This window comes from Aedes albopictus, chromosome 3 (genome assembly GCF_035046485.1).
Source record: "Aedes albopictus strain Foshan chromosome 3, AalbF5, whole genome shotgun sequence".
In the NCBI taxonomy this organism is placed as follows: Eukaryota; Metazoa; Arthropoda; class Insecta; order Diptera; family Culicidae; genus Aedes; species Aedes albopictus.
In genome coordinates this window covers 418,551,430-418,564,307 of record NC_085138.1, presented here as the reverse complement: position 1 = coordinate 418,564,307, position 12,878 = coordinate 418,551,430, and the positions used below count along the sequence as shown (strand labels likewise).

General features: G+C 41.3%; 1 protein-coding gene across 4 annotated transcripts in view; it reads left to right on the top strand.

The window, feature by feature from the left end:
- LOC109403341 (cell surface glycoprotein 1) overlaps positions 1–12,878 on the top strand; it is a 168,622-nt gene that overhangs the window by 139,185 nt on the left and 16,559 nt on the right. For 3 of the 4 annotated variants that reach the window (XM_062856335.1, XM_062856334.1, XM_029875710.2), the window contains exons 4-5: positions 2,659–2,865; positions 2,917–4,531. In XM_062856335.1, the coding sequence (XP_062712319.1) occupies positions 2,659–2,865; positions 2,917–4,531 (1,822 nt within the window). The remainder of the gene's footprint in view (positions 1–2,658; positions 2,866–2,916; positions 4,532–12,878) is intronic. The other variant, XM_029875711.2, reaches the window with a different exon arrangement.

The following is a 12,878-nucleotide window of genomic DNA, read 5'->3' as shown; positions in this document are numbered from 1 at the left end:
AACCTGCCCAGAACCAGACCCGCTCGAAATGTAAATGGGATATTATTGGAAATTGGCTTCGCTAACAATGGGCCATTTGGGCGAAACACCTGATGTTCTTACACGAAGGATGTCGTTGGTGCTCGTATCGGTCAGCGTGTTCAGTATGTACCTTTATGCAGCGTATCCTTTTCGGACGAAGCATGTCGCAGTCGCCGGCCGGTTATGACGTCGACGAGGAGGACGACGACCGATAAAGTAAGACCATCGACGATTGTCGTCTAGTCTTTGGCCATTATCGTTATTATTATCGACATCTTTCTCCGACCATTCTTGACCTCGAAACGTCCACGTATCGTTGCTTAGTTTCTCCATATGACTGGGAGATGATACAGAGGCGGATTTGTAACGTGGATTTCCAGATTTGCAGACACCATGTTTTTCTGTCTGTTGTTTTGACTATTGCTTCAGTCCTGTAACATTTTTTTCTATTCTTCGTTTTTTTTAGTGTATGTTCTCTTTGATCTCCACGCTTTCTCCGTGTTATTCGATCTCTCTATTCCTTCATACTTAGAAGTGCTCAGAAATTCAGAAATTCAGAAATTCAGAAATTCAGAAATTCAGAAATTCAGAAATTCAGAAATTCAGAAATTCAGAAATTCAGAAATTCAGAAATCCAGAAATTTAGAAATTCAGAAATTCAGAAATTCAGAAATTCAGAAATTCAGAAATTCAGAAATTCAGAAATTCAGAAATTCAGAAATTCAGAAATTCAGAAATTCAGAAATTCAGAAATTCAGAAATTCAGAAATTCAGAAATTCAGAAATTCAGAAATTCAGAAATTCAGAAATTCAGAAATTCAGAAATTCAGAAATTCAGAAATTCAGAAATTCAGAAATTCAGAAATTCAGAAATTCAGAAATTCAGAAATTCAGAAATTCAGAAATTCAGAAATTCAGAAATTCAGAAATTCAGAAATTCAGAAATTCAGAAATTCAGAAATTCAGAAATTCAGAAATTCAGAAATTCAGAAATTCAGAAATTCAGAAATTCTGAAATTCTGAAATTCAGAAATTCAGAAATTCAGAAATTCAGAAATTTAGAAATTCAGAAATTCAGAAATTTCGAAATTCAGAAATTCAGAAATTCAGAAATTCAGAAATTCAGAAATTCAGAAATTCAGAAATTCAGAAATTCAGAAATTCAGAAATTCAGAAATTCAGAAATTCAGAAATTCAGAAATTCAGAAATTCAGAAATTCAGAAATTCAGAAATTCAGAAATTCAGAAATTCAGAAATTCAGAAATTCAGAAATTCAGAAATTCAGAAATTCAGAAATTCAGAAATTCAGAAATTCAGAAATTCAGAAATTCAGAAATTCAGAAATTCAGAAATTCAGAAATTCCGAAACTCAGAAATTCAGAAATTCAGAAATTCAGAAATTCGAAATTCAGAAATTCAGAAATTTAGAAGTTTTTATTTTACTGTTTAATAACCTCAAAAACACCATCCAATCACCCGTAAATCCATACCTGGTCGGACATTGTTTGGGAAGAAACCACATATGCACTGGAAGACAATTTTCCCACACCGCTCGGGAGCATATTGGATTACCCGACGCCACCGTCGTCGTCCGATGGAATGGAACTGGTGTGGTATAATAGCATGGTGTCGTGATAATTTGTGCCAGATTTGTCCAAGATGGAGTTCTTCCATTCCCCCGTCACCTACCCTACTCCCCCAGTACATTAGACCATAACAATCTCATTGAAGGGAAATTTATTGAAATTTGATGCTTCCATCAGTTTAACAACGAGAGTGCAAGCAGCTCTGGTTACCGCGCCCCATTAGGGACTTTCCACCCACGCCTTCATTACTCTGGCGGAAGAGCATCCTCGGCATGTCCTGGTCGAATTACAACAATTGTTTGTTTTTCGAAGAAAGTAGCATCGTTTGGGCGATGTCTCCGTTGTCGTCGTCAGTCGTGTTCAGGCGGGTGCAAATCTGCCCCGTTCCAAACGCCGGCCGTCGGGTGCTTCTTCAGCGACATCAGGAACTTTTGTGTTTCACCGGGTGCAGCATGATGAAATTGATGCAAATTGTTGGCGTCAATATTTGAGTAAAGTATTAGCACTGCCGGCGTCGATGCGACGTCGGAATTTTGATGCTGAGGGGACACAGATTGAAATTTGATCACGAATTGTCGAGTACCAACGAATCAGCTGTTGAAACGTGTCTGACACAAACAAACTTGAAAATGGCCTTTTCGGTCTCGACAAAATTCCAATACTGTCATTTAATCTATCAAATAAAATTAATAAACAATTTTAAAGTCCTTGATGAAGGTTCTAAAGGTGACCGAAACGTTGGACAAGATCAAATAGCGGTATTTGAATTTTGTCGAGACTGAAGAAGGCATTTCTATCACATTCGTAATCAAAACTGTTAGACAAATAAATGACCTAGTTTTTTTCTGGCGTTCATCTGCCGGGCACGTGATACAACAACTTTCTAATACCAGCAGATCTAGCAGTTTGGCTAACGGTTACTTCCACAGTTTGAGCATTAAAATTTTATTCTTTCTCTGGACACTTTTCCTTAACTTGAGAAGTTTCATCACAAATAATGTATTTTGTTTTTAACTCTGTCGTCTGATGCATTGTTTCCCATTCTTCCAGCACTCTTCGCCCAATCGGCTGTCTACACCCCAGGCAACGCCCCCGTCTACAACCCGAATGCTGAGGTACCAGCCATCATCCCCACTCAGGTCAACAACCCCGGCTACCTGGTGACCCAGACCGTTTACGGATTCCTCGACTTCACAACCACCATCGGCAACACGGTGATGATCTTCTCTCCACAGAGTGCAGCTGCAGCCGTAACTGGTAAGTTTATCCATAGTTCCACAAGACCCTCGTCTAACCCTCCAATTGCAGAACCCCCGAAGACGACACCGGCTCCTCCACCGGTGATCGAGACGTCCCCTCCTCCAACAACCACACAAGCCCCAGCGGCGCCCCTCATCGAAGAGATCAAACCCAGCAAGACGGTGATCTTGCCGGTGCAACCGAAGGAGAAGGTCAGTGTCGTCCAGGTCATCGCCGAAACGCCGAAACCTTTCGTTGTCAAGCCCAACACTCCGGTCAAGTTTGTGCCCAAGGTGGTGACGCCGGCCAAGGCTAAACCGATCACCAAACCTAAACCGAAGGTTTCGATCGTTGAAGTTACCCCTGTGAAGGCTGAACAAGAACCGGAGGTTGTCGTAGAAGAGAAGAAGGCCGAACCGAAAATCCAGGTGGTGAAACCCCAGGCTCCAATCATCAAGGTTGTTGCAGCCAAGGTTGAAGTCACCACGGAAAAGGAAGTCGTCACTCCTGAATCCAAAGTTGAGGTCGTCCAAGATGAAGAAGAGGAGGATGACGAAGAAGAAGAACATCAAGAGGAGGATGAGTCGGATCAAGTAGAAGAAGAACACGCTGAAGAACCGACTAAAGAGGAAACTCCCGAAGAGGAGGAACACGAAGAGGATGAACACGAAGAAGAAGAACACAAAGTTGAGGAGCCAGCCAAGCCAGCCCTGGTAGAAGCTCCCAAGCCAAAGACCACGGAAGAACCTACCATTGAAGCTCATCAGCACAAGGAACACTCGCCAATCGAGTTCTCGAACATCACAGAAGAGAACGAAGCCGACCATGACGACGCACAGGAAGACGAAGAAGACGAAGACGACGAGCCAGCCCCAGTGCTGCAAATCGGCAACAACATTGCCCCCGAACCGGAGTACGATTTCTTGTCCCGCCAGCCGTCCGAATTCGTGGAAGAAACGTACCGAGTGGTGAATCTGAAACCGACCCCCACTTCGAGCGCCTCGTCGGCATCCACGGCCAGAGCCAAACCGAAACGAGGTAATAAGAAGCCCCGCCCGACGGGCCTGGTCACCAAGCTCGGTGGAACCGTAGTCAAGGACGGAGCCACGACCGTCCACGAAACGAGCGTCATCGGCACCTACATTTCAGGAAAATATGCCCAAGTCCTACAAAGCACTTCTCATGTATTTCAAGGTAACCCAGCCGCTGCCAACGCCGCCCCCGCCAACGCCAACGCCAAGCCGGCTTCGGGACCGAAGGTCCAGCCCACTCCAACGCTTCGCATTCTGAAAACGGCCGCCCCGAACCCGAACAAAACGCCCCGCTACAATCCGGAACTGGCCTCGATCATCACGCCGTCGCACTCGCAAGCGTTGGAGGACACCGGGCTACCGCTGGAGAATCTCTTCGCCAGCCAGCCAAGCTCCAGCTTGGTGCGGCCTTCGCGCCGTCTCAGCGGTCCCGGAGCCGGACTCAATGGGGGCGCGTTCAAGAACCGGCTCAAGAATCGCATCGGCAAGGACGACAACAGCAACAGCAACGATCTGCAGGAGCGGTCCGATACGGTCGAGGAACCGGTCGGGCCACCGGCTGCCGCGTCCGCGCAGCCAAGCTTTGGTAATGGGAAGAAAACTAACCGCTACCGTAACACGCAAACGATCAAGCCTAACAATGTGGTAAAGAAGTAAGTATAGCACGTCGCACACACACTGCGAGAAGGTTTATTTTATTTTTCAGTTTTGAGTGCGGTAATGTTCGTTTTGGGGCTCGTAACCCTCCCTTTATCCACGCACACTATTATATTAACTAGCATGCCCAGTTGAGCGAGTTATCAGCGATTGTTTTTATGATATGATTCGTTACATCTGTGTTTGAAATTCCATTTGATAGCTTTTGTTTTGTTTGATGATTGAGATGAATGCTTGCTGTAAATGTGTGATACATTTGGTTAGATTTTATATATTTTTGGAGATATGCACGTTCATCTTACGCTTGACATTTACATACGCATACAATCATACACACGGTATACAGACATTGACATTGCAACACCATTATGTAGACTCATACATTACATACAAATACATAGATTCATACTACACTACAGCCATACTCAACTCATGACTAACGTTTACCTTTCAGCTACAAATACTGTTTAGGTATGCATCGAAAGCAGAACTCAACTGTTAAGTCATCATTGTTACTGACAATTTGTTACTGATACCCGCATTACTTAACTTTCAGAAACGTTCAATGGCTCTTTCACAAAAGTTCTGTTCGTGTTTCATCTATTAGCGAGCTGCTTGCAGCACAAAATAATTCCCTAAATTGCATTTTACTCACTGAGGAGACATGGACATAAATTAAGCATTTTCGTGGTAGCAAATGTAATCAGTAAATACTCATATTTTATCTAATACTTGTAGTCTTCTTCGATGTTAGTGATCCTACATCCTACATACCCTTCTAGCAATAGATTATACCTCTACCAACTTCTTCCGATTGCCATTATCACAAACGATGTGGTATTTGTAGTAACAATCTTAGGAAGAGTAAGGTGTGGCAGGGTGTGAACACGTCCTATGGATGAAGAACTACGGTTGTCGAACCAACATTCCTTCTATTCGCCCCGGTAAGGACGTGGCCGGCGTATTTATTGACTCATTAATGTTTGAAATCTCGGAAAGTTACATTGAGGATGGTGTGCTGATCCCTAGCCTCATCCATTGGTACTGTGTTCCATTTCGCTAGCTCTGGTCAATCACGGAGTAGTAAGTTTCAGGTCACATGAGCATTGGTGACCTTAAGCTTCCTAGTTGTTACTCATGCTAAAAATGGACACTACAAGTGCACTTGTCCCCATGTTAGTTATCATATAACAGAAATGAAATAAAACGTTACACATGCACTATTTTATTTCTGGTTTGCATCAAACTACGACAAATATAATTAAACGCCCCTGAAACCTCCCTTACACCCCAGTGACCTCTTTAAAGCCTCAGAGGCTCGCAAAAAAAATGCCCTTGAGGCCCCATAAAAAAAACTCCATGAAAACCCTTAAAGCACACCCAAAAAACCTCCATGAGACCCCACGAAATATGTGAAACCCCTCTCCTCTGAAATCATTTTGATCTCCTGAGCCCTCTGAAACGACCCTGAAAGGCCTCTGAAATCGTTTTCAATGTCCCTGTAATTCTCAAGGACCCCCGAAAAACTTCTGAACACCCCCTGAAACTTCGAGAGACCCTGTGCCATGCATTTGAAAACCTCCTGAGACAACAGGAACGTCCTTGTAATAGTCCGCACATCTTATGCAACTCCCTGGGACCCCTGAAGCGCTTTTGATAACACCTAAATCCCCAAACATGTCTCAGAAACATCTCTATAACTCCCTCAAAAGCCCAAGGAACAACCCTGAAACCTTCCTTATATCTCTGAAACCTCTTGAAATCCTCTAAGGCTTGCTCAAACCCCCATGAAATACCCTTGAGGCCCTTGAAATCTCACAAAAATCCCATTAAGCCCGTGAAACACATCTGAAACCCCCCTTGAGACCGCACGACATGCATGAGAAAATTCCTTGAAATTCTATGACCTTCCGAAATGATCCTGATAATCCATGAAACTCCATGATTCTAAGAAGACACGATGATCGTTCTATCATTTATTTGTCCATGCAAGGCATGGGTGGCTCACAGGCCAAGAATATCTGACCTACAATAAGGACACTCATTGCACAATTATGGGTCACACACAATTATTAGTCACTTTCCACTTTAATAGATAAATACTAATTAATTGCAAGCTTTTGTTAGCCATTATCATTTTTCGTTCATGAGTTGATTTGTTTTGTGTCACTATACGTATCGCACACGAGCTTATTCGTCAAAACATACATATTTTCAGTAATTTTTTGTTCGGAGTAAAACCATCTGTCAAAGTAACACTTCGATTGTGAACATCACAAAGTGCATGCGCTGCTTTCGTAAGCTCTGTAAAGGCGAGCTTTAGTGATTTTCAAGTGCGAAATGGTATCGTCACCAGAACAAAGGTATAATTTACGTTCTAAATGTAGAAATTCATGTAACTGCTAATTAAAGCTTATTTCAGGCGAAATTTAAGTGGCTCATTATTGTGCCAAGGAACACCGAAAATCACACAATTATGGGTCACTTTTTGTGCAGCATAATATTGAGAGTTCTGCGTACATGGGCATTGCATACTTTTAGGCGTTTATCGGTGGTTGTGTTGGAGATTTTGTCCCAATTTTGAGAAATTGATTCCAAATCGTGAAAACACGCTTCGTTAAGAGGTTTGAGACCAGTTTTAGATTCTGCTATAGTTGATCTGTCTAGAATAAGTGACCATTCATTGAAAAAATAGACAAAACATTATTGTTCAGCCGATTCCTCTTGAGTGACCCATAATAGGCAACAAATTGACCCATAATTGTTACACAGTCAATTTTGACCCATAATTGTGGTTTTGATTATTCACCAACATTTCAGTAATTTTCACCGCCTAAAGTTAATTTTACAAGCAGATTTATATATAAAACAAATAAAAGGAGTTTCAATGAAGAGAATATAAATGAAAAATAATGAAGGTGTTATATTTGTATGAAAAACGATTCATATTATGAAATGATTGTTCCTTGAGTGACCCATAATTGTGCAATGAGTGTAACTAAAGTAACACTACGCTGTAAGTTTGATGAGAACAAGAGCTCATCCGCGATGAAGAACGTGAAAGTGGAAGCTCTTGGCGTAGGGCTACCTAGTTTCACAACGCGAGGATCAGGATTAGCCAAGACACAAACCACACCAACAATCAAATCTAAAAACTGCCTAATTGAATACTCCAGTACAGTGCCGACAAAATAAGTGAAATTAATTTTCAAAAAACCCAACGTAAGTTTGTAGAACAATTATTATACCACACGAACTAATTTAAATTTAACTTCAGCACATGTACAGACTACCAAAAAATTCCAATCAGACATTCCGCTTAGCAAAGACTATAGACACAGAACGAACCAAATGATTGTAAGTTTACACAATGACGAAAAACTAAAAATAAGAGCTAACATTTACAATAAAATCCCCCAGTTCCCCCTGAAGATGGCAATAAACATTGCCGAAACGTAGGGACGAATTAAACCCGTTGTCGTTCCAAGGAGTTTGGAGACTGCATAGCCGAGAAATCCAGCATCTACTTAATTAGATAATTGATTTCGATTGAGCTTCCCAGAATAATCCAGCTCCAGCGTGTGTCTCACTAATTGTCAAAATATGCACGGGATCCTCTACCCTTGTCTCATTCGTCAGTTGACGCTTTTTTATATCTGAATACCCCGTGGAAGCAGGCCGTTAACCAAGGTCTCAGGTCACTTGATAAAGTTCATAATTAACTACAAGTTTTAAATCCTCCAAGTCTTCAGAAGTACTGGACCCGACAGAGTTGATGTATATTGTCTGACATGGCTCGGGTCCATGGGCATGAACTCTACACTCTGTATATGCCAGGTTAGCCCGACAGTATGATTCAAGCGGCACCCGCATATTAGTGAAATTTCTGATGATTTCGTCATCGACCAACATGTCATGATGATTAACCTGGGCTTGTTAGGGGAATATCTGTTAGTAAAAGAAAATCGCGTTAAGTACTGTTCCTTTGAATTCCACTAAGAATTTGCATCCTTTGACAGATACGTATTTCGACCTCAACTGTAAGGTCGTCTTCAGTGTCTTGTACAAGTCGAGTCAAGTACAAGACACTGAGGACGACCTGACAGTTGAGGTCGAAATACTTATCTGTCAAAGGATGCAAATTCTTAGTGGAATTCAAAGGAACAACATGTCATGTTCGTTCTTAACATGAAAACCTTGATTCGTGCCAGTTGATCAAGACTGTCAGGTCCACGCTACAATACGCTATTAATGTGTCACGTTAACGTAATATTACTCCTAGAAAAATACCAACTCATACTGAGTTGGTCTTACTCAGAAATCGATAAGTCTTTTTTTTTCTTGTTTATTGACAATGAGCTGTCCCACTTTTAACGGAAACTATGTAACTTATCGATTTCTGAGTAAGACCAACTCAGGGACTGAGTAGAAATTTTTCTGGGTGTACAAAAAAATAATATAGACCACTGCACATACACGACGAATTGAACATTACAAATTCCGTTCACAGGAAGAGGAGGTTCTATAAATTGTTTATTGTCCTTCCTTATCTGCTGGAAATGTGTTTTTTTTTTGTGTTTGCTACTACATCCCAGTTGGGCAACTCGATCCAGGTTCTAGGTCTGGGATTGTGTAACGAACCATGCATTAGGTATGAGAAAATATGCTACTAGTAAAACATCGGTCAAAAAATGCAACGTCATTTATGGACGGTCCTTAAGTCCCAGAGATCACAAAAAAGGGGAGGTTCCAGAGGCCTCAGAGATGTTTAGCTGGACTTTTCATTAGGTTGAAGTTTTGACAATAAATAAGGAAGTAGTTTCGGGGAGTGAAGAAGGAGGCTTGGTGTTGCAGGAGCCTTATCAGGGCGTTCCGATGGGTTTCAGTGAAGCTATAAAGGGGATTTCGAGTATTTCAGAGTAGTTTCAAGCCATTTTTTTATGGGTTTCGGAAAAGTTTAAGGTGCGTTTTAGGGGTGATTTAAGGGGTATTTCAGGAAACTTCCAGCAAGTGTCAGTTACCTTGAAAAGGCCTTTTAAGAGTTTCATGGACCCTTCAGGGCATTTTGAAGATTTTCAGGAGCATTTCAGAAGGTTTTACGGTTTGAAGCATCATTTATACATATGTGTTTTAACTTAAGCTAATTCTACACTCAAAAAGAAGCATTTCCTAAGTGTTTTAAGGAGTTTTCTGGACTCCGTTTCAGGAGGTCTATAATTCTTTTTGGAATTCCCTGAAACACTCTCAGCCGGGTACAGTCCCCTGAAACCACCCCAATCATTCCATGACTCCCCTTTTGAAATATTCAGAATCCCCCTGAGACCCTCTGGGATCGCCTGAAACGCCTCTGAAAACCCTCCTAAAATTCCCTAAAATACATCAGAGATCCCCTACAACTCCCCTGTTATGAATAAAGACACCCTGAAGCGCCTCTGAAACCCCACTAAAACGCCTTTAAGACTACTGGAGAATCCATGAAAACCTCGCCGATCTCCTTAAAAACTTCTGAAAACCCCCTGAAACACCCATGCAATGCCCTTGAAACAACACTGTCGTTTCATTAACCCTCAAATGGATACCATAAAAAAAGGTCCGTTTTGGGACCCTGGGGTCCATTGGACCCCAACATATATTCTCGCGTATCTCGTGATCCTTACTTTTTAAAAGGTTAATGTTTTCAGCAAAGATGTTCGGTAAGTAAAGGCCTATCTAGTGATGAACAATTTAGTTTGGGAAATATCCGATAGTTGGCGCTAGAGAGCATTCCAAAACGCCCCTAATCAATAGGATGTAACGTACCAAAGCAAGCAGACAAGACGCACATAACAAAATGATAAATCGCACTTCTGTAAATGGGTAGACATATATGTCTGGAAGCTCAAAAGTGTTCGTTCAAATATTAGGTACGTAACGCTAGGGGTAGCGAGGGAGTCTTGCGCTTTGTTACGCTTTGTTCAAAAAGAAAAACAAAATTTACCATTCAAAAGTTATTATGTGGGGAAGGGAGGAGTTCCAAAATTGTAAAATTTTACGTTACGTATTATTTTAATGATTTTGGGGCATCACAGACAAACAGACATATCATTCATTAAATAATATCTTATATATCGCAAGAGTTGGTGTCTTCGGCAAAGTTGTTTGATTGGTGAAGGGGCGCTAGTGAGCATACAAATTTTATATTTCATATAGCTCAGGATTCTGATTACTTAGAAAGTTTGTGTTGTTCGGGATTTGCTTCGGAACTTTGACATGGCGCTGGCGCTAATAAGCATTTTTTACATTTTATATCTGCTGTACACAAGAAATACTTATTATTTGTAGAGATGGTGTCTACGGCAAAGTTTTTGGCTGGCATAGGGCTAAAAAATAAAGACACTATAGCATCGACAGACTTGCTGATACATAGTTGAGTGATACAATTGTTATGTACAGTTTATATATTGGAGGAATCCCGGGATAAATTCCTAGAAGAATCCCGGGAAGAATCCTTAGAGCATTCCCAGATGGATTTCCTGTAGGAATTCCTGGGGAAATGTCGGGAGAAAATCCTAAAGGAATCCCAGGAGGAATTTCTAGGGGAAGCCCGAAAGGTATTTCTTGGAGGAATCCTGAGAGCACTACTGATACAAATTTCTGAATGAATTCCGGGAGGTATTTCTGGAAAAAAATGCGGATGAGTTCCAAGTGCATTTCCTAGATGAAGCCTTGGAGGAGCCTTTAGAGAATCATTGAAAGATTCCCTGTATTAATTTCAAATCAAATTTTATTGAAATTGAAAACTTACATTCATATGAATCATTCCGCCGAAGACATTAACTTCGAATATTTTCTCTAATGTAACAAGTGTATATTACATTTCTGGAATACGTGTCAAAAGTTTTATCTATATGTGATCTTTGCAGCTACATTTGCGCCACCTGTTGAGGCAATACTAAAGTAAATTATCCACCAAATAGGAAGTATTGGTATTGTTAACAGTATGTAAATATATTGTATCAAGACATTCATCTTAAAAGAAGTTTCCTTTTTTGAGGACATTTGTCGATCGTGGTATCTAGGATGCTGGGGGGAAAAGTATTTGTTACCGGCAGCTTGCCAAATAATCCATGATGTATTAAACATTTTTTCCGAAGACACAAATATTCTATACATTCGGAATATAAAGATATTCGAACTAAATATAACATTTAATCCGTAATTTCAATACACAGTGCCACTACTGAGCTAATTTCGATTCAATTTATTTATCATAAGATTGCCCTTGATCTATTGAACAATTTTGTCTAAGACAGCATTATTCTAGCAAGTCACGATCAAAAGATACAATCATTCGTGCCGTGGGGTCCAATGGACCCCAGGGGTACAAAATCGCCCGGTTCAACTTTGAAATCCAAAACATTCCATACTACGCCATGAAACTATCGGTATTTTCCCAAATAACTCATCGCGGTGTAGTTTAAAGGTACTGTAAAAATACGACCGATATGTCAATCCAAACTTTTTTGTGACCACTTCATTATGGCTCTGGGGTCCAATGGACCCCAGGTATCCATTAGAGGGTTAAACGACCCTTAGGGCCCTTGAGGACCCTGAGGGCGTCATATGAATGCTACTGAAACCCTCAAAACCCTCAGAAATCTGTTGAAACCTTCAGGGACGAGACCTCTTCTATAAACCCTTTTAACACCGCTGTGACCCTCTGAAACCTCATGAAATTCCTGAAACGCCTCCTAAAACTCCCCTAAAATCTTTTGAATTTCCCTGAAACCAATTGGAACGTCAGTCTCATGGAACTGGCAGAAATTTGTTTGAAACCCTCTGAAATTACCTCGAATACCCCTCGGAACCCATTCGAAATCCTCCCTATAGCTACATCTCAACTCCTCCTCAGGGCTTCCTAGCTTGTTCATTCACTGCTTCCTTCCTTAGCTCTTCAAGAAGAGGCCTTCTTTTGCTCTTCCCTTGAATGCCTCCAGGGCGGTGTGGCTATAGTTACCATCATTAGGTGCCGTCCACAAATTACGTAACGCTTTAGGGGGAGGGGGGTGGAATATGGCCGAGCGTTACGGTCCATACAAAAATTGTAGGATTTTCATACAAAAAAAGCGTTATGGAGGGAGAGGAGAGGGGTTCAAAAATGTCAATGTCAGCGTTACGTAACAGCCTTATTACATTTCCATAGGTATACTACTGGTACTAAATAACGCTTCCTCTTTTTGTGAAGGGTGTAAAAATAGGTACATATGTATGTGTATCAAATACACATGAAAATAACCTGCATATAAGAGGATTTGCCCAAGTAACACACTTGTCACAGAAGAGTAACAGCAGCGCAGGTTTTTG